Source organism: Hippocampus bargibanti, linkage group LG04, assembly GCF_051943395.1.
Source record: "Hippocampus bargibanti isolate YZ-2025 linkage group LG04, ASM5194339v1, whole genome shotgun sequence".
NCBI lineage: Eukaryota > Metazoa > Chordata > Actinopteri > Syngnathiformes > Syngnathidae > Hippocampus > Hippocampus bargibanti.
In genome coordinates this window covers 32,648,807-32,670,781 of record NC_142737.1, presented here as the reverse complement: position 1 = coordinate 32,670,781, position 21,975 = coordinate 32,648,807, and the positions used below count along the sequence as shown (strand labels likewise).

At 43.5% G+C, this 21,975-nt stretch overlaps 1 protein-coding gene across 2 annotated transcripts in view; it reads left to right on the top strand.

The window, feature by feature from the left end:
- Positions 1 to 3,032: 3,032 nt before the first annotated feature.
- The window catches only part of kremen1 (kringle containing transmembrane protein 1), a 33,965-nt gene continuing 15,022 nt past the window's right edge, over positions 3,033 to 21,975 (top strand). Inside the window, exons 1-3 of one of the 2 annotated variants that reach the window (XM_088995273.1) lie at positions 3,033 to 3,528; positions 17,216 to 17,384; positions 20,542 to 20,633. In XM_088995273.1, coding sequence (XP_088851399.1) covers positions 3,444 to 3,528; positions 17,216 to 17,384; positions 20,542 to 20,633 — 346 coding nt within the window. In that variant the 5' untranslated portion in view covers positions 3,033 to 3,443. The remainder of the gene's footprint in view (positions 3,529 to 17,215; positions 17,385 to 20,541; positions 20,634 to 21,975) is intronic. The other variant, XM_088995274.1, reaches the window with a different exon arrangement.

The window sequence follows — 21,975 nt, the reverse complement described above, 5'->3', positions numbered from 1 at the left end:
GCTAGCCGGATCGGGAGCTTTCTAGCACGCCAGGATAGAGAGCTTTCTAGCTAGCGAGCTTTCTAGCTGGCGAGGTAACGAGCTTTATAGCTAGCTAGGATAGAGAGCTGTCTAGCTAGCTATATAGAAAGCTCTCTAGCTAGCTAGATAGAGAGCTTTCTAGCTAGCGAGATGGCAACATTCATGAAAAACAAACTCCATTTGGTTTCGTAAACAACATGTGCGTCCTTTTATTGTTGTTTTAGTCAAGCAGCAACGGCGGCGTGTCCATTTTGACACGGCGTTGGCCGTCGACTCCCAAATTGACATCCAAGGCGGAGCAGACCGGTCCACCCTGCGTGTCGTGACAGGCGAGGCCGCCATCAAACGCTTTTCGGCAATTATCCCGCGCCTACGAACCGTACACGCATGTCAGACTCGACGGCAAACAAAAGACGCGAAACCACCAGGCGCGGCCTCGCCTTTCGGCCCGCTAATGACTCAAAATGGATGCCCGCTAATGACCCAAAATGGACGCCGAGGCGGTTGCTCTCAGGAAACAGATTGGGGATTTTCTATTCCCAGCGCAAACATTTTTGTGTTTGATCCGTCTGGGGGGGCACACGGAAGGTGTTGGGGAATCGTCAGTGGCAAAATGGCGGGAGAAAAAAAAACCCACGGTGGACTGTGGTTGGCAAAAATACATTCAAAGTTAATGAGGTGGTGGTGGGGGGCTTTTTCGAATGTCAAATATGTGCCTTGGGCTGACTGACTGGAGGGCGGTTGTGAGCGACTGGTCCAAACAAGCACTCGGTTTGACTTATTACACTTCACGATAGTGATGTGTAATAAGTGAACGGAGAGGGAATGGGAGCCGACTTTTTTGTCCTCTTTTCCCCACCTCCAGTCTTCGGTTAAAGCCACACGTGATTGGTCGAGATCCGTGGTAGAGGAGGGAGGGGGATGTGGGAGGGGGGGCTTTTTGCTTAAATTAATTAACGACCAAAAATCATATAAAATGATGTGAAAAAGCGAATTACTTGTGTAAAAAAATACACTATATCAAATATTAGTTAGTTATACTGATGGGAATTCCAGTTCCTTTCAGAGAGCTGGTTCTTTTGGATCGGCTCACTAAAAATATCCGGCTCTTTTGGCTCCCAAATGGCTCCTCAGTTTTTGTTTTTTTTGTTGTTGCTTAAATTCATTAACTACCAAAAATCATATAAAATGATGTGAAAAACGAATTACTCGTGTAAAAAAAAATACACTATATCAAATATTAGTTAGTTATACTGATGGGAATTCCAGTTCCTTTCATAGAGCTGGTTCTTTTGGATCGGCTCACTAAAAAGATCCGGCTCTTTTGGCTCCCAAATGGCTCCTCAGATTTTTTTTTTGTATTTGCTGTAAATTAATTAACTACCAAAAATCATGTACAATTAAATGAAAAACGAATTACTTGTGTAAAAAAAATACACTATATCAAGTATTAGTTAGTTATACTGATGGGAATTCCGTCTTTTTTCAGAGAGCCGTTATTTTTTGGCTCGGCTCGTGAAAAAGATCCGACTCTTTTGGCTCCCAAATGGCTCCTCAGTTTTTTTTTTTTTTTTTTGTTGTTGCTTAAATTAATTAACTACCAAAAATCATATAAAATGATGTGAAAAACGAATTACTCGTGTAAAAAAAATACACTATATCAAATATTAGTTAGTTATACTGATGGGAATTCCAGTTCCTTTCAGAGAGCTGGTTTCTTTTGGATCGGCTCACTAAAAAGATCCGGCTCTTTTGGCTCCCAAATGGCTCCTCGGATTTTTTTTGTTGTATTTGCTCTAAATTAATTACCAAAAATCATGTACAATTAAATGAAAAACGAATTACTCGTGTAAAAAAACACACTATATCAAATTTATATGACTTGATTTCTATGTGCACAGAGTTAGTGGATGCTAACATTCCCTTTCGCTGTGGTTACTCTGATCTGATGATCAGCTGTCACTCGTTTGCTTTTCATATTAATAATGCTCTCATACCAACTAGTAAAAAATATAATAATTGAATCATAATAACAGCATAATGTAATAACATTTGTCCACCTGTCTATCCAAACCCCCACCCCTTCTCCTCATTGCTGCGTGTGTATGTAATTCTCCCCTCCCTCCTCTACCATGGATATCGACCAATCACGTGCGGCTTTAACCAAAGACTGGCGGCGGGGAATAGAGGATAAAAAAAACAGTAGGCTCCCATGTCCGGCTCCTTGTTACGAGCTCTGAAGTGAATGAAGAGAGCCGACTCTACTAACCGAATCGTTCACGAATGACACATCACTATTAGGGTAGACAGGTGGAGAAATGTTATTACATTATGCTGTTGTTATTATTATTCAATTATTATATTTGTTACTAGTTGGTATGATAGCATTATTAATATGAGAAGCAAATGAGTGACAGCTGATCATCAGACCAGAGTAACCACAGGGAAAGTGAAAGTTAGCATCCGCTAACTCTGCGCACATATAAATAAAGCCATATAAATAAAAATATTTGATATAGTGTATTTTTTTTTTACATGAGAAAGTTGTTTTTCACGTAATTTTACATGATTTTTGGGATTTCATTAATTTAAGCAACAAAAAAAAAACTGAGGAGCCTTTTGAGAGCCAAAAGAGTCGAATATTTTTAGTGAGCCGAGCCAAAAGAACCGGCTCTGTGAAAGGAGCCGGAATTCCCATCACTATAACTAACTAATATTTGATATAGTGTATTTTTTTTACACGAGTAATTCGTTTTTCACATCATTTTGTATGATTTTTGGTAGCTAATTAATTTATGCAACAAAAAAGAAATGAGGAGCCATTTGCGAGCCAAAAGAGCCGGATCTTTTTAGTGAGCCGAGCCGGAATTCCTATCGCTACTGTGCACATATAAATCAAGCCATATAAATAATAATAAATAAATAAATAAATATAAATAAATAAATAAATATTTGACATAGTGTATTTTTTACACGAGTAATTCGTTTTTCACATCATTTTATATGATTTTTGGTAGTTAATTAATTTAAGCAACAAAAAAAAAATAAACAAACTGAGGAGCCATTTGGGAGCCAAAAGAGCCGGGTCTTTTTAGTGAGCCGAGCCAAAAGAACCGGCTGTCTGAAAGGAGCCGGAATTCCCATCCACTAGTCCAAACAAGCACTCTTCTTGACATTTTACACTTGACTAACCTTTCCGCGGCCCCGCCCTAGCCCGTCTTAGCCACGCCCCCACCCCGCCCCTCCGCTGCAGGTTGATAGCGTTCGTTCGTCCGGGTTTCCTGTCACGTGGTCCGCCCCCCACCCGGGATCCCTCCGCGACGCCCTCTAGTCCCACAAGTGTCCGCCGGCGAAGTCTCAGAGTGGAGCGCGAGAGCCAAGCGCGTCTCCCCCGGCCTCGCTTCGCCTCCCTTACCGGGACGATGGACCCGTGGACCGCCGCCGCCTCACTGCTCCTGGCCGCCTTCTTCTTGTCGTCTTCCGCGTCGCTCTCGCACTCGGACACCGGTGAGTCCTTCCGCCGTTTGTTGTCTCTCCTTTTTTTTTTGCTTCTCTTTCGTCAAACTTTGTCTCACTTTGCCGAGATAGCTTCTTTCTTCTTCTCCGCGACGGACAAACTTGTCTTGTTGTGGCGTTTGGGTGACCCCGTTTTTCCCAAAAGCGTCGGAGATGCAACCTGCCCTCACTAAATTTTAGTCAATTAATGCTAACTAAGTGCTGTTCAAGTTCGAAAATTTCCACTGGTATCGGGTCCCTAAAGTCGTTGGGACTCAGTTGGCAACCCCCCCCCCCCTAAATGCCTTCAAAGTCAGAATCAGAAAGCTTTGAATAGTCCCACAATGGAGAAATTTGCCGTCTAAAGCAGCAAAATTGAAGGGGGGGGGCACGGACGCCTCGGGCTCGCCGTGCCCGGACCGATCGGCGGTTAAACGTCGCCGGCTTGTGAGCGCCACCGATGGCTCCGCCCACCTGCTTACGAAACATTGTTTAGATCGCAGGTGTCCAAATTAAGGCCCGGGGGCTAAATCTGGCCCGCCACTTCATTTTATTCGGCCCGCCAAAGCAAATAAAACTTGGGAAATTCCATGCTTATCTATCGAGCTAGCTAGCAATCGAACAAGCTATCTAGTTCTCTTTCTATTCAGCTCGCTGGGTAATCCCTTATATCACAAGTGTCAAGGCCCGGGGGCCAATCTGGCCCGCCACATAATTGTATTATTATATATGATGTAATTGGTTCCCAGAAAGTGTGTGCAAGGTGAAAAGTTTGTCTTTCAAACATTCATTTCCCATAAGAAACCATTAAAAATGAGAATAATCCGTTCCCGGGTCCCCATAAAATATAATTTTCTCCTAAATAAGCCTTAAAACTACACAAAATAGACCTTATTTTATTTATAATAAATGTGCTATTGGATTGTCATGGAAGAACTAAACTGCACTGTGTAATAAAGTCGTTATAATAATAATAATAATAATAATAATAATAATAATAATAATAATAATCAGAAAACCTTTATTTATTTATCCATCTGTGTAAGCTTTCAGTGGTACATGAGTGGTCCATCGATGAAAAGGTTTCTTCACTTCCACCGGTATCACCTATTTATTTATTTATTTATTGGTCCACAGCAGCAATTTGAAATAATAATAATATGAATAATATTATTATCAATAATAATAAATAATAATAATAAATGTCATTTATGAGCGCCTTTCAAAACTCGCAAGGACACTTTACAGTCACAAGATCAGTTTTTATGGGGTGAACAGCGGCAGCCACACGTGCCAGCGTTCACTTAACCCAGAAGTAACTCAAATAGATAGAGAGCTAACTAACTAGCTAATAGCTAGCTAGCTAGATAGCCACACTGCTAATAGATAGCTACCTAGATAGCTAGCTAGTCAGCAAGATAGCTAATAGATAGCAAATAGATAGTTAGCCAGGTAGCTAGCTAGCTAGCTAGATCAACTAAAAAGCGCTAAATCGTCACATTTTGATCAGACAACTCGATTGCTTTCCCTGTTTTACAAAATGGAGCATTGAACAACCGAATGCTGGTTTAGATGCTAATTTTGCCCCCCCCCCCTTTTCCGATATCAGCTCATATTAATAAGCCTTCCGGCACAAAAAAAAAAGGGGGGGGGGTGGCGTGCTCGCCTTTTGGCGTGATTTACGCCATCTTTGATGTCGGAGGCGGCAAAAAGCGGGGCGGCTTTTTTTTTTTTTTGAGGCTTTTTTTCATTTTGGAGTCTTGCTAATGACAACCTTCCCGCTTGAAATTAGAGGCTGGGCCATCTGGGCCTAACTGCTGCCATGTGGAGCGAGGTATTAGCGCAAAGTATTTCAAGCTACGGTGGGGGGGGGGGATCCGCGTGGGTGGGGGGGGGGGGGGGGGGGTCAACCGCCTCTTTGACAATCCTTTTACCAGATCGCTTGCGGGGGTTTTTCATTGGCTTCAGGGGTTGAAAAAAAATGGCGTCCGTAGTTGCACGCGGCGACGGCGTCTACATCAGAACCCCCCCTGCCCCTCCCCCAGCCTGCTTGCGTTTACAGGTAACATCCCACTTGCGACCAAAAACGGTCGTAAGTCGAAATCCATTCCAAATGTTGACGAGAGACTCGGAGGCGAAATGACGCGCAAACTCGCCGCCTCCGGTGCCATCACGCGGTCGATTGCTGCGCGAGTGTGTGACATGCTGGCTGGCTGGCCAAAAATGTCGTACGCGTTGACGGCCTGCTAGCGTGTTGCGGTGCTAGGTGTAGAATTACAATGTTAAAAATTGGGTCTGGAGGTGGTGGTCGTAAGTACGGGCGGTCGTAAGTAGAGCGGGTCGTAAGTCGGATGTTCCCTGTATTTGCATTCCGAGCGCAGGTGTCAGAGTCACATGCTGATATGATTTCATTTGGGGGATTCCGAACGCTGCCCTTTGACCTCTTCGCACAATCCACACCTGCACCCCCGCCCCCCCGGAGAACGCAACCGGTGATTACGAGCGTGCGGGGGTGCTTATTATCGTGCCGCGACGGCGTTCAAAGGCCTGCTTTCGTTTGATGGCACGCTGCGCTTGTTTTGGTTTTGACCCCCCCCCCCCTCCCATGACCCCCTCCCCAAACCACCACTCCTTTACTTTCTTGTGTTGTAATAATAATAAAAATATTAATAATAATAATACATTTCATTTCTAAGCGCCTTTCAAAACTCTCAAGGTCACTTTCCAGTCGCAGGATAAGTTTTGTTCTGTGGGTGAGCAGCGGCAACCACACGCGCCAGCGTTCACTCAAACCGGAAGTAACTCAAATAGATAGAAAGCTAGCTAGCTAACTAATAGATAGTCAATAGATAGACACCTAAGTAGCTAGACAGCCGTATAACTAATAGATAGCCAGCTAGATAGCTAGCAGGCCAGTCAGATAGCTAATAGCTGGACAGCTAGCTAGCTAGACAGCCGTACAACTATTAGATAGACAGCTAGATCACTAGCAAGCCAGCCAGATGGCTAATAGATAACTAATAGATTGACAGCTAGCTAGCTAGACAGCCGTATAACTAATAGATAGCCAGCTAGATTCCTAGCGAGCCAGCCAGATAGCTAATAAATAGACAGGTAGCTAGCTATGCAGCCATATACCTAATAGATAGCCAGCTAGATAGCTAATATATAGACAGCTAGCTAGCTAGACAGCCGTATAACTAATAGATAGCCAGCTAGATTCCTAGCGAGCCAGTCAGATAGCTAATAAATAGACAGGTAGCTAGCTAGACAGCCGTATAACTAATAGATAGCCAGCTAGCTAGCGAGCCTCCCAGATAGCTAATAGATAGACAGCTAGCTAGCTATGCAGCCATATACCTAATAGATAGCCAGCTAGATAGCTCATATATAGACAGCTAGTTAGCTAGACAGCCTTATAACTAATAGAGAGCCAGCTAGATAGCTAGCGAGCCAGCCAAATAGCTAATAGATAGACAGCTAGCTAGCTATGCAGCCATATACCTAATAGATAGCCAGCTAGATAGCTAATATATAGATAGCGAGTTAGCTAGACAGCCGTATAACTAATAGATAGCCAGCTAGATTCCTAGCGAGCCAGTCAGATAGCTAATAAATAGACAGGTAGCTAGCTAGACAGCCATATAACTAATAGATAGCCAGCTAGCTAGCGAGCCTGCCAGATAGCTAATAGATAGACAGCTAGCTAGCTATGCAGCCATATACCTAATAGATAGCCAGCTAGATAGCTAATATATAGACAGCTAGTTAGCTAGATAGCCTTATAACTAATAGAGAGCCAGCTAGCTAGCGAGCCTGCCAGATAGCTTATAGATAGACAGCTAGATAGCTAATATATAGACAGCTAGCTAGCTAGACAGCCGTATAACTAATAGAGAGCCAGCTAGATAGCTAATATATAGACAGCTAGTTAGCTAGATAGCCTTATAACTAATAGAGAGCCAGCTAGCTAGCGAGCCTGCCAGATAGCTTATAGATAGACAGCTAGATAGCTAATATATAGACAGCTAGCTAGCTAGACAGCCGTATAACTAATAGATAGCCAGCTAGATTCCTAGCGAGCCAGTCAGATAGCTAATAAATAGACAGGTAGCTAGCTAGACAGCCATATAACTAATAGATAGCCAGCTAGCTAGCGAGCCTCCCAGATAGCTAATAGATAGACAGCTAGCTAGTTATGCAGCCATATACCTAATAGATAGCCAGCTAGATAGCTAATATATAGACAGCTAGTTAGCTAGATAGCCTTATAACTAATAGAGAGCCAGGTAGCTAGCGAGCCTGCCAGATAGCTAATAGATAGACAGCTAGATAGCTAATATATAGACAGCTAGCTAGCTAGACAGCCGTATAACTAATAGAGAGCCAGCTAGATAGCTAGCGAGCCAGCCAAATAGCGGGCAGTGCGGTGGCACAACGGAAACTCTGCCCGCACCGGCGGTTGACCTGTTTTTTTTGTTTTTTTTTTTTTTCTCCAATACTTGCAACATCGGACGGCTTGTCTTGACCTCCCGCACGGAAGGTCAAGCTAAAAGCCATCCGGCGGTCACACTCCAGCGACGGCGTGAAACCCAATCCGCCGCCCTTCAATGGATCTTCCGTAACCGAGGCCGGTTGAGGGGTCTCCACCCCCCAAACCATCGCTTCCCACAGTCGCACAAACCGCATTGTAAGACGATCCGGATCGGGAATCGGAGCCGCCGCCCTTTGAACAAAATGGCGTCCGCCCACCATTGTGGCTCCGGATGCAAAACAAAACAACCAAAAGGCTTTTAGCTGACGTCCATATTCCATCCACAACGCTATCTATCTATCTATCTATCTATCTATCTATCTATCTATCTATCTATCTATCTATCTATCTATCTATCTATCTATCTATCTATCTATCTATCTATCTATCTATCTATCTATCTATCAGAAAGCCATTCTCAAACCTGAAATCGTGAATTTTGACTGTTGTCATTTGTACTTGTAAAAGTAAAAGAAGCTAGTTTCATAAAACAGCAAAACCCTTCACTAAATCGCCATGGTGGGGTGAGGTGTAATTTGGATCGTTTGTACAATAGACTTCTTAGGCAACATTGGCTTAGTTATGCCGATGAGCAAATGGGGCAATCAGGCTAGTTGTAGACTTCATAATCAGGCAGGACAATAGAAGTAATCAGTGGAGCCGCAGGGAGTAGTCCTCTGCTGCCCCTGACCTGAGAGCAGGGATCATAGCACCACGTCTGGACAGTAGGGACATATAGGGCCAAAAACTACCAGCGAGAATTTTAGTTCGCTGACGAAGCCCCTTGGATAAGAAACAAAACGTCCGACACCTTCAAAGAAGTACAGATGACGGCTGAAGAAACCTTTTCATCGATGGACCACTCCTGTACCACTGAGAGTTTACACTAGTACTCCTAGAACTACAGCTAACATGACTAGCACTACGGCTAACATGTCCTTCGACCACTTGTGCTTTGATGAATACTACTATCGTTACTGCTACTAGTACTACTACTACTGCTAGCACTACATTATTATTCTTATCATTATTATTATCATTCGCTAGCTATATGCTATCTATTAGCTATCTGGCTGGCTGGCTAGCTATCTAGGTAGCTATTGATTAGCTAGCTAGTTGGCTGGCTATCTAGCTAGTTATATGTTGGCTATCGATTTGGTAGCTAGCTAGCTTTCTATCTATTTGAGTTACTTCCGGGTTGAGTGAACGCTGGCACGTGTGGCTGCCGCTGCTCAACCGCAGAAAAATTTATCCTGTGACTGTAAAGTGACCTTGAGAGTTTTGAAAGGCGCTTATAAATTAAATGTATTATTATTATTATTATTATTACATTACTCCCCCTTACTACAGTACTACCGTAATGACGCGTACTATTTTCACAAAAAGCAGATAATGCTACAAAATTGTCAAAATTGCAAATACTCAATGTTCTGACGAGCTATTAGCGATATATCTATCTATTAGCTAGCTAGCCAGCTAGCTGTTTGAGTCAGGAAACATATTAGCTATCTAGCTAGCTTGCTATCTATTAGCTATCGATTGGCTAGCTAGCTAGCTTTCTTTCTACTTGAGTTATTCCGGGTTGAGTGAACGCTGGCATGTGTGGCTGCCGCTGCTCACCCACAGACCTTGAGAGTTTTGAAAGGCGCTTAGAAATTAAATGTATTATTATGATTATTATTGTTTCTTTTTTCCTCTCTTCACTTCTTTTTATTTATTTAGCTATCCAGCTAGCTATCTAGCTAGCTACCTAGCTAGCTATCTATTTGCGATTTATTTTCTAACTATTAGCTGGCTAGCTAGCTCTTTAACGAGCTAGATATTAGCTAACTATTAGCTAGCTCGCTCGTTTTCTATCTATTTGAGTTACTTCCGGGTTGAGTGAACGCTGGCGCGTGTGGCTGCCCTGTGCCTGTAAAGTGACCTTGAGAGTTTTGAAAGGCGCGTTTAAATGTTATCATTATTATATTTAGTTATTATTATTATTATTATTATTATTATTATTATTATTATTATTATTATTATTATTATGATAAAATGGCACCTGACATGATTGATTTGCTTTGGCGGGCCGAATAAAATGATGTGGCGGACCAGATTTGGCCCCCGGACCTCGACTTGGACACCAATGGTTTAAAACCATCCATTTTGTGCGACTTTGAGCATCGCTTCAAATTTGGCCGAAAAAAAAAGCTATCATTGTGTTTTTTTTTGCGCCGTCTGAGTGCCGAAGGAAGCAACAACAAACACGCACGGCGACCAGTCGCGGCGGCTGATTGCCTTCAGATGTTTGAGCGACAGACACGTGGAGACAAACGTGCTTATGGCGACGCCTTGCGCAACGTCAACATCAGCAAACACGACGCTAACTCCAATTACCGATGGCAACAAAACGCGCCACGCCGCGCCGGCTAACCCAGCTAAGCCGGCGAAGGCCGCGCGCTGTCATCCGTGGAATGAGGTGCAATTAGCGAGCGAAACCGCAACGGAGAAGCGAGCGACGGCCGTCCGGATGAACCCGTTGGATCAAAACACAAGCGGAAGTTCAACGATAAAAATAGTATATCGTATAAAATAGTAAAAACTATCCATTCCATCAAGCCATCAACGACCACCACAAAGGTAAATAAAACCACTTTATTACACCGTGCAGTTTATTTCTTTAATTATAATACCATAGCACATTTATTATACATAAAATAAGGTCTATTTGTGTAGTTTTACGGCTTATTTCGTAGAAAATGATGTTTTATGGGGACCTGGGAACGGATTATTCTCATTTTAATGGTTTCCTATGGGAAATACATTTTTGGGATACACACTTTTCGCCTTACACACTCTGTCTGGGAACCAATTAAGGTCGTAAGCCAAGGTATCACTGTACAAGCAAGGGAAGCAGCTATTAATGTTGCTGTTGCAATATCACAACTTCCAAGATATACAACCCAAAGCTCATTCAACGACCACCACAAAGGTAAATAAAACCACTTTATTACACAGTACAGTTTAGTTCTTTCATTATAATACCATAGCACATTTATTATACATAAAATAAGGTATATTCGGTGTGGTTTTACGGCTTATTTAGTCAAAAATGATGTTTTATGGGGACCTGGGACCGGATTATTCTCATTTTAATGATTTCCTATGGGAAATTAATGTTTGGAAGACACACTACAACCCAATAGCACATTTATTACTCATAAAATAAGGTATATTTTGTGTAGTTTTACGTCTTATTTCGTAGAAAATGATGTTTTATGGGGACCTGGGAACTGATTATTCTCATTTTAAAGGTTTCCTATGGGAAATTAATGTTTGGAAGACACACTACAACCCAATAGCACATTTATTACTCATAAAATAAGGTATATTTGATGTAGTTTTACGGCTTATTTAGTCGAAAATGATGTTTTATGTGGACCTGGGACCGGATTATTCTCATTTTAATGATTTCCTATGGGAAATTAATGTTTGGAAGACACACTACAACCCAATAGCACATTTATTACTCATAAAATAAGGTATATTTGGTGTAGTTTTACAGCTTATTTAGTCGAAAATGATGTTTTATGTGGACCTGGGACCGGATTATTCTCATTTTAATGATTTCCTATGGGAAATTAATGTTTGGAAGACACACTACAACCCAATAGCACATTTATTACTCATAAAATAAGGTATATTTTGTTTAGTTTTACGGCTTATTTAGTAGAAAATGATGTTTTATGTGGACCTGGGACCGGATTATTCTCATTTTAATGATTTCCTATGGGAAATTAATGTTTGGAAGACACACTACAACCCAATAGCACATTTATTACTCATAGAATAAGGTATATTTTGTGTAGTTTTACGGCTTATTTAGTAGAAAATGATGTTTTATGGGGACCTGGGAACTGATTATTCTCATTTTAATGGTTTCCTATGGGAAATTAATGTTTGGGATACACACTTTTCGCCTTACACACTCTGTCTGGAAACCAATTAAGTTCGTAAACCAAGGTGGGGCGCTCCAACAGTCGAGACCCCCCCCCCCCCTCCTCCCGACTTGGGTGTCTCTCGCCTTTGGGTTCCATAAACAAGCAAGACAACCTTTGATCTGCGCTTGACCCCCTCCCAAAACAAAACAAAATGCCCGCCATTGACATTCCTGGCATGCCGCCTCCTTTGCGGGATGGAAACCAGGTGTGTTGTTGCTTTCGTCGTTTCTTTCCAAGAGGAGACGTGAAGCTCCGCCCACCTTTGCGATTGAGCGCCGCCAGTCCCCTCCCACTCCGGACGATTTCCATTTTCCGCGGCTAAATAGCGGTAGGGGGAAGGTGTGTGTGGGGGGGTCTTTGTGACTTTGGGCCGGCGAGTAACGAGAACAGGAAGTGCGGCCCGAGGCGATGAGTGGGCGGGAGGGGGCCGCGCATTGATGACAAAGACGTTCAAAGAGACCCCGAGGGACGCTAAAATCCACCCACGGGGAGCCTTTGAGAGCAACATGAGGCGGCGGGCGCCATTTGACCCATTTGCGCCGTCAACGACCCTGAAGGAGACTGAAAAGGCTGGAAATGTTTTTCTGTGGGTGAGCAGCGGCAGCCACACGCGCCAGCGTTCACTCAACCCGGAAGTAACTCAAATAGATCTCCGAATCTGAACTCTCTGAAGCCATTGTTTTGATTCTGGAATCTGGTTATCTAGCTAGCTATCTATTTGCTATCTATTAGCTATCTAGCTAGCTATCTATTAGTTATCTATTTGCTAGCTAGCTAACTTTCTATCTATTTGAGTTATTACGGGCTGAGTGAACACTGGCTGTAAACTGTCTAGCTGTTGGCTATCTGGCTATCTATTCGCTATCTATTTGCTATTCATTAGTTAGCTATTAGCTGTCTCGCTGACTGGCTGTAAGCTGTCTAGCTGGCTGGCTATCTGGCTATCAATTAGCTATTTATTAGCTATCCATTAACTAAGTAGCTAGCTATTAGCTGTCTAGCTGGCTGGCTGGAAGCTGTCTAGCTGGATAGTTGTTAGCTATCTGGTTATCTATTAGCTATTTATTTGCTATCCATTAGCTAGCTAGCTAGCTAGCTATTAGCTGTCAAGCTGACTGGCAGTAAAGTGTCTAGCTGGCTAGCTATCTGGCTATCTATTAGCTATTTATTAGCTGTCCATTAGCTAGATGGCTAGCTATTAGCTGTCTAGCTGACTGGCTGTAAACTGTCTAGCTGTTGGCTATCTGGCTATCTATTCGCGATCCATTAGCTAGCTAACCAGCTATTAGCTGTCTAGATGACCGGCTGTAAGCTGTCTAGTTGGCTGGCTATCTGGCTATCTATTAGCTATCCATTAGCTAGCTGGCTAGCTATTAGCTGTCTGGCTGTAAGCTGTCTAGCTGGCTGGCTATCTTTTAGCTATATATTGGCTACCTATTAGCTATCCATTAGCTGTCTAGCTAGCTATTGGCTGTCTCGCTGACTGTCTGTAAGATGGCTAGCTGTTGGCTATCTATTAGCTATTTATTTGCTATGCATCCGCTGGCTAGCTTTGCTCAACGTCCAACACGGCGCTGCTTCCCCACCTCCGCGGTCGCCATTTTGTTTAATTTTTGAAGTCCACCATGGCTGTAAACATCTCAAGTTGGAAGGAAACGCTTTTGATGCCTGCGCGGAAGGCCGCGGCCTGTAATTAGCTGCGCTTTTGGCCCCGCCCCCTCGCCAACATGACCCACGCCGACGTGCTGCTTTCCGTGCGACCAATCATTGCTTTCATTGTGTGTGTGTGTGTGTGTGTGTGTGTGTGTGTTTCCGAGATCATGCGGCCCAAAAGCCAAACAGGTTCTTTTTTTGCCGCCATCTTGTTTGAAGTGGCGCGGGCAAATGGGCCAGCCGCAAGATAATAACAGGGCTGTCCACTCGGGTGCCTGATGAGGATTATTTTCAGAAGCCAGCAAGCGAGCAAGATGGCTTTTATCTTGAGGAGTGCCCCCGCCCGCTTTTGGGGGGCTTGAAGGCGAGTTGACGTCATCCCGTCGCGTCGGCGATTAGCGCTGGCGGGTGGCTAATGACGGCCATTTTGTCTGTTTTCAAGACCCGAGACTTTTGACCTCCAACGCAGCCCAAAAATGGCGAGCGGCGAGGTCGTAGACCAGAACAACAATGTGTCGTCATCTTCCAACACGTTGCGTTTTCGTGTCGCTTCGAGCGCTGTCAAGTTTTTACTAGCAAGCTAGCCAGCTGGCTAGCTAATGATCAAGTGAGCTTGGTAGCTGGCTAGCTAGTGATCAAGCCAGCTAAATAGCTGTCTAGCTAGTGATCAAGCGAGCTAGGTAACTGGCTAGCTAGTAATCGAGCCAGCTAAGTAGCTGGCTAGCTAGTGATCGAGCGAGCTAGGTAGCTAGCTAGCTAGTTAGGTAGCTGGCTAGCTAGCCAGATAGGTAGCTGTATAACTAGCGATCGAGCAAGCTAGGTAGCTGGTTAGCTAGTTATCAAGCGAACTGGCTTGCTGGGTAGCTAGTGAGCTATGTAGCTCACTAGCTGGCTAGCGATCGAGTGAGCTATGTAGCTGGCTAGCTAGCTGTCGAGCGAGGTAGGTAGCTGGCTATCTAGTGATCAAGCCAGCTAAATAGCTGTCTAGCTAGTGATCAAGTGAGCTAGGTAACTGGCTACCTAGTAATCGAGCCAGCTACTAGCTGGCTAGCTAGTGATCGAGCGAGCTAGGTAGATGGCTAGCTAGCCAGCTAGGTAGCTGGATAGCTAGCGATTGAGCAAGCTAGGTAGCTGGTTAGCTAGTTATCAAGCGAGCTGGCTTGCTGGGTAGCTCGCGATCTATGTAGCTCGCTAGTTATGTAGCTTGGTAGCTAGCTAGCGATCGAGTGAGCTAGGTAGCTGGCTAGCTAGCTGTCGAGCGAGGTAGGTAGCTGGCTAGCTAGTGATCAAGCCAGCTAAGTAGCTGGCTAGATAGTGATTGAACGAGCTAGGTAGTTGGTTAGCTAGCGATCGAATGAGCTAGGTAGCTGGCTAGCTAGCTGTCAAGTGAGCTAGGTAGCTGGCTATCTAGCGATCGAGCGAGCTAGGTAGCTGGATAGTTAGCGATAAAGCGAGCTAGGTAGCTGGCTAGCTAGTGATCAAGCCAGCTAAGTAGCTGGCTAGGTAGCTGGATAGCTAGTGATTGAGCGAGCTGAGTAGCCAGCTAGCGATCGAGCGAGCTAGGTAGCTGGGTAGCTAGCTAGCGATCAAGCGAGCTAGGTAGCTGGCTAACTAGCTATAGAGCGAGCTAGATAGCTGGGTAGCTAGCTAGCAATCAAGTGAGCTAGGTAGCTTATAGCTAGCGATCGAGCTAGCTACGTGGCTAGCTAGCGATCGAGCTAGCTAGCAGCCGATGACTCACTGTCGCCAGCAAAGCCTGAAATTGCAACGCCCGCTTTGTTTGATGAGGCCCTCGGCGGATGTTTCTGTGAAGAAAATCCACCGCGGCAAAACCAACAAACCGAGCGTTTCCCTCAATTGCTCGACCACATGTGAAGGCAGCGTTGGTGTTTTCCTAAAAACGGAAGCTAACTTCCTGTTTTTGTTGGCGCGGGCGGCGGGAAGTCCCGCTCAGTGTCCGGCGGCACCTGCGCGGCGAACGGGGTTGACAATGCTCCCGCTTGCGCCGCGCCGCTTTTGTTTTGTTTCAAGTTTGTGTTGTTTTTTTTTCCTGCGAACTGAGCGCGGCCCATCTGGTTGTCATCCACTTCCTGGAAACTGGAGCCGTTGTGGGCCTTGTTGCTAATTGAAACAATACTGGGCTGGGTTCTTTCTTTCTTTCTTTCGTTTGTTGTTATTTTTTTTTTTTTGCTTCAACACGTTTGGCGAGCGGCGTCGGGACGACAGCTGGCGGCCAAGAACGGTGCCAAGATTTCAATGTTGGTGAAAAATTACGAGCTAGGTAGCTAGCCGGTTAGCTTGTGATCGAGCGAGCTAGGTAGCTGGGTAGCTCGCTATCAGGCGAGCGAGGTAGGTGGTTTGCTAGCTATCGAGCGAGGTAGGTAGCTGGTTATTTAGCGATCGAGGGAGCTAGATAGCTGGTTGGCTAGCTAGCGATCGAGCGAGCTAGGTAGCAGGCTAACTAGCTAAGTAGCTGTTAGCTACCAATCAAGCGAGCTGGGCTGGGCTATTTCTTTCTTTCTTTTCTTTTTTTTTTGCTCCAACACGTTTTGCGAGTTAGGTAGCTAGCTAGCTGACTAACGATCGAGTGAGCCTTTCGAAACTCTCAAGGCCACTTTACAGTCTGGGTGAGCAGTGGCAGCACACGCGCCAGCGTTCACTCGACCCGGAAGTAAATAGACAGTAAGCTAGCTGGCCAGCTAGTAGATAGCTAATTGATAGCCAACAGATAGGTAGCTAGATAGATAGCAACCTAGATAGCTATATAGCTAATAGAAAGGTAAATAGATAGAAATCTAGCTAGCCAGCTAGTAGATAGCTCATTGATAGCCAACAGAGAACTAGCTACCTAGATAGCTAAATAGATAATAGAAAGCTAAATAGATCATACGCTAGCTAGCCAGCTAGTAAATAGCTAATTGATAGCCAACAGAGAGCTAGCTACCTAGATAGCTAAATAGATAATAGAAAGCTAAATAGATCATACGCTAGCTAGCCAGCTAGTAAATAGCTAATTGATAGCCAACAGATAGCTAGCTACCTCGATAGCTAAATAGATAATAGAAAGCTAAATAGATCATACGCTTGCTAGCCAGCTAGTAAATAGCTAATTGATAGCCAACAGATAGCTAGCTACCTAGCTAGCTATATAGATAATAGAAAGCTAAATAGATCATACGCTAGCTAGCCAGCTAGTAGATAGCCAATTGCAAGCCAATAAATAGCTAGCTACCTACATAGCTATATCGCTCATAGAAACTTAAATAGATAGAAAGCTAGCCACCCAGCTAGTAGATAGCTAATAGTTGGCCAACAAATAGCTAGCTAGATAGCTAGCCACCTAGATAGCTATATAGATAATAGAAAGCAAAATAGATAGAAAGCTAGCTACCCTGCCGGTAGATAGCTAATAGATAGCCAAGAGAGAGCTAGCTAGATAGCTAAATAGATAGAAAGCTAGCCAGCCAGCTAGTAGATAGCTAAATCAACTCCAACAATCACGTGAATGGCTGTGGTGTGCTCCCGCCAGAGTGCTACACGGCCAACGGGGAGGACTACCGCGGCTTCCAGAAGCAGACCAGCTTGTCGCAAGGCGAAGGGAAGGCCTGCCTCTTCTGGAACGAGACCTTCCAGCACCCTTACAACACCCTCAAGTACCCCCACGGCGAGGGCGGCCTGGGCAGCCACAACTACTGCAGGTGAGCCTCAACCGCTTTTAATACAGTACAATCCACCTTGATTGGTGTAGCGCTTCAACAACAGCCGAAGATGCAACGGACAGCTATCCTATGCAGGAAATAAAGCAGTCACAAAGATAGAGTGATACCTCAGCATACATTAAATTCGCAAGCTATAATCTTGGCATACGAACCAAACCACACGGCGCCGCAATGGCTGGCTGACTAGTTTTCCACACCCCCTTCCTTTGAGTGCAGACGTGGTTTGTTGTCAAGTGGAGTACTTTTGCTATTATGGGACCGAAAAAGACCCCAGCACAGGCTAGTGTTAAGCCAAAGAGGACACAAAAGAAAATTACGAAGGAGATCATCTAAAAACACCAAGGACGTGTGCGTTTGTGTGACTAAGCGTCCCATTACCAGTATGCTAAGTTGACCATTGCTACGTGTGGCTAAGGGTGTTTCCGTGTTGGCAATAGAAGAGGTTGAAGAACGCAGCTAGCGGGGGACATTTATTTTATTATACATAAAATAAGGTATGTTTTGTGTCGTTTTAAGCCTTATTTAGTAGAAAATGATGTTTTATGGGGACCAGGGAACGGATTATCCTCATTTTAATAGTTTCCTATGGGAAATTAATGTTTGGAAGACGCACTACAATCCAATAGCACATTTATTTTACATAAAATATGGTATATGTTGTTGTTTTAAGACTTATTTAGTAGAAAATGATGTTTTATGGGGACCAGGGAACGGATTATTCTCATTTTAAGGATTTCCTATGGGAAATTAATGTTTGGCATGTAGCTAATAGATAGCCATGTAACTAGCTAGATAGCTAAATCTGTAATAGCCGACACACTACAGTCCAATAGCACATTTATTACACATAAAATATGGTATATTTTGTGTTGTTTTAAGGCTTATTTAGTAGAAAATGATGTTTTATGGGGACCAGGGAACAGATTATTCTCATTTTAATGATTTCCTATGGGAAATTAATGTTTGGAAGACACACTACAATCCAATAGCACATTTATTTTACATAAAATAAATATGGTATATGTTGTTGTTTTAAGACTTATTTAGTAGAAAATTATGTTTTATGGGGAGCAGGGAACGGATTATTCTCATTTTCATCATTTCCAATGGGAAATTAATGTTTGGAAGACACACTACAGTCCAATAGCACATTTATTACACATAAAATATGGTATATTTTGTGTTGTTTTAAGGCTTATTTAATAGAAAATGATGTTTTATGGGGACCAGGGAACAGATTATTCTCATTTTAATGATTTCCTATGGGAAATTAATGTTTGGAAGACACACTACAATCCAATAGCACATTTATTTTACATAAAATATGGTATATGTTGTTGTTTTAAGACTTATTTAGTAGAAAATGAAGTTTTATGGGGAGCAGGGAACGGATTATTCTCATTTTCATCATTTCCTATGGGAAATTAATGTTTGGAAGACACACTACAATCCAATAGCACATTTATTTTACATAAAATATGGTATATGTTGTTGTTTTAAGACTTATTTAGTAGAAAATGAAGTTTTATGGGGAGCAGGGAACGGATTATTCTCATTTTCATCATTTCCTATGGGAAATTAATGTTTGGAAGACACACTACAGTCCAATAGCACATTTATTACACATAAAATATTGTATATTTGGTGTTGTTTTAAGGCTTATTTAGTAGAAAATGATGTTTTATGGGGACCAGGGAACGGATTATCCTCATTTTTATGGTTTCCTTTGGGAAATACATGTTCGGAAGACAAACTTTTCGCCTTACACACACTTTCTGGGAACCAAATAAATTGGTGAGCTTAGGTATCACTGTAGTAGAAAGCACTTTTGTGTGTGTGTGTGTGGGCGGGGGGCGCCAGAAGGCAACGGTAACAATCCGCCCGACAAAAACTGGAAGGGGACACCGCCCGCAACCCTCCCTAACCCCCAAGGGCGGCCTTCCGTGTCATGTGAGGAGCTCCTTTTCATCCGTGCGCGCTATTCAAACTTGACTTTCCTTTTGTTCGGATTTCCTGACGTCGGAAAACCCGACTCCCTGAACGTGGAGTAGAACGAGATTTTCAAAATTATTGGAGAGAAAGGGGGATAAAAACAACAAAATGAATGGGGTTGCTATCAAATTAGCGTCGTAATCCGAATTTAATGAAGCCGTCGTTACGGACCCCCCCCCCCCATGAAGGCTATCTATTAGCTATATGGCTATCTAGCTGGTTATCTATTAGCTATATAGCGATCTGGCTCCTTACTTAGCTATCTATTAGCTATATAGATATCTAGCTGGTTGGCTGGGTATCTATTACCGATATAGCTATCTAGCTAGTTAGCTGGCTGTCTATTAGCGATTTAGCTATCTAGCACATTACCTTGCTATCTATTAGCTATATAGCTATCTAGCTCATTACCTTGCTATCTATTAGCTATATAGCTATCTAGCTAGTTAGCTGGCTGTCTATTAGCTATTTAGCTATCTAGCTCATTACCTTGCTATCTATTAGCTATATAGCTATCTAGCTGGTTGGCTGGCTCTATTACCGATATAGCTATCTAGCTAGTTAGCTGGCTGTCTATTAGCGATTTAGCTATCTAGCTCATTACCTTGCTATCTATTAGCTATATAGCTATCTAGCTGGTTGGCTGGGTATCTATTACCGATATAGCTATCTAGCTAATTAGCTGGCTGTCTATTACAGATTTAGCTATCTAGCTAGTTACATGGCTATCTATTAGCTACATAGTTAGTTAGCTGGCTGTCTATTAGCGATTTAGCTATGTAGCTAGTTACCTGGCTATCTATTAGCGATATAGCAATCTAGCTAGTTAGCTGGCTGTCTATTAGCTAGCTAGCTAGCTTTCTATCTATTTAAGTACTTTCGGGTTCAGTGAACGATGGCGCGCGTGGCTGCCGCTGCTCGCCCACAGGAAAACCTATCCTGTGACTGTAAAGTGACCTTGAGAGTTTTGAAAGGCGAAATATAAATGAAATGAAATGTATTCTTATAATTATTATGATCATAACCCCGTCTTAAAAGCTGACCCTGAGCCATCCGACAAAAAGGACTCGGGTGGGCGGGGCCAAATAAGAATCATGGCCGCCTTGTCCAATGTTGTCTTTTGTTCTGTTTTCTTTTTGCGCAGGAACCCCGATGGCGACGTCCAGCCGTGGTGCTACATCGCAGACCACGAAGACGGAATCTACTGGAAGTATTGCGACATCCCGACGTGCCAGAGTGAGTCTCCCATTTTTTGGACTTTGCGGTGTACCTCATGGATCATTCTCAGGACCGTTCAGTTTCATCCGGTTTGATGGAAAATGGTGTGGAACGCCTTCCTTTCTGTGAGCTGTGCCACGTTTTCAATCCAATTTAGGGAAAAAAAAAGTACTGCTAGCTTGAAAAGAATTAGCTTACTAGGTAGCCATTTTAGCTAGCTGTTGAGCAAAACAACTTTTTTAGAAATACATGTGACCTTGAGAGTTTTGAAAGGTGTTTATAAATGAAATGTATTATTATTATTACTGTATCTATTAGCTAGCTAGCTAGCTAGCTAGTTGGAGTCACACAGCAGTTTACGGCCTTAAAGTGTATATCTTTGTGGAATCGTGACATATACAGCTAGCTATTTGCTATCTAGCTGGCTATCTAGATATCTATCTATTAGCTATATAGCTAGCTATCTATTAGCTAAGTAGCTGTCTAGCTAATTTGTAACAGATAATAAGGAGAAGAATAAACTTAACACAACCAGCAAGCTAGCTAATAGCCAGCTAGCTTTCTATCTATTTGGATTACTTCCGGGTTGAGTGAACACTGGCGCATGTGGCTGCCGCTGCTCACCTACAGAAAAACTTATCTCGTGACTGTAAAGTGACCTTGAGAGTTTTGAAAGCCACTTGGAAATGAAATGGATTATTATTATTATTATTATTATTATTATTATTATTATCATTTTCTAGCTATTTGCTAGCTATTAGCTCTCTGGCTAGCTAGCTAGCTATCCACTATCTAGCTGGCTTGCTGGCTATCTAGCTAGGTAGCTGTTGGCTATCGATTGGCTAACTAGCTAACTTTCTATATATTTGAGTTACTTCCGGGTTTAGTGAACACTGGCGCGTGTGGCTGCCGCTGCTCACCCGCAGAAAACCTTATCCTGAACCAATCAGGAAAGGCGATTGAGGGCACGCCGCAGCGAGGGGGGGGGGAGGCCTGTGGGATCATGTGATCTAGGGTGGTCACAAGGACCAATCAAATCAGTCGGGTTTGATGCATTCTTTTCGCATTCAAAGGAGTGGTACCTCGTAGTAACGCCCCCTCCACGCCCCTAGTCCCGCCCCTAGCCCCGCCCCCATCTTGCATATTGGCAAGCATGAAAGAATACGTTCCAAGTGCGATTGTGAACGTTGCGTGCTCGTTCGCTATGCCAATGACGACCCTCCATTTGTTTTTTTTTTTTTTTTTTTTTTTTGGGGGGGGGGGGGGTAGAGGGGTGGTCTGGCCTCGGCACCTCTCGGTTTTCGCAGTCGCATTTTTACGAGGCCAAGTGAGCAAAATGTGCGGCGCCGAGCGATTGCTT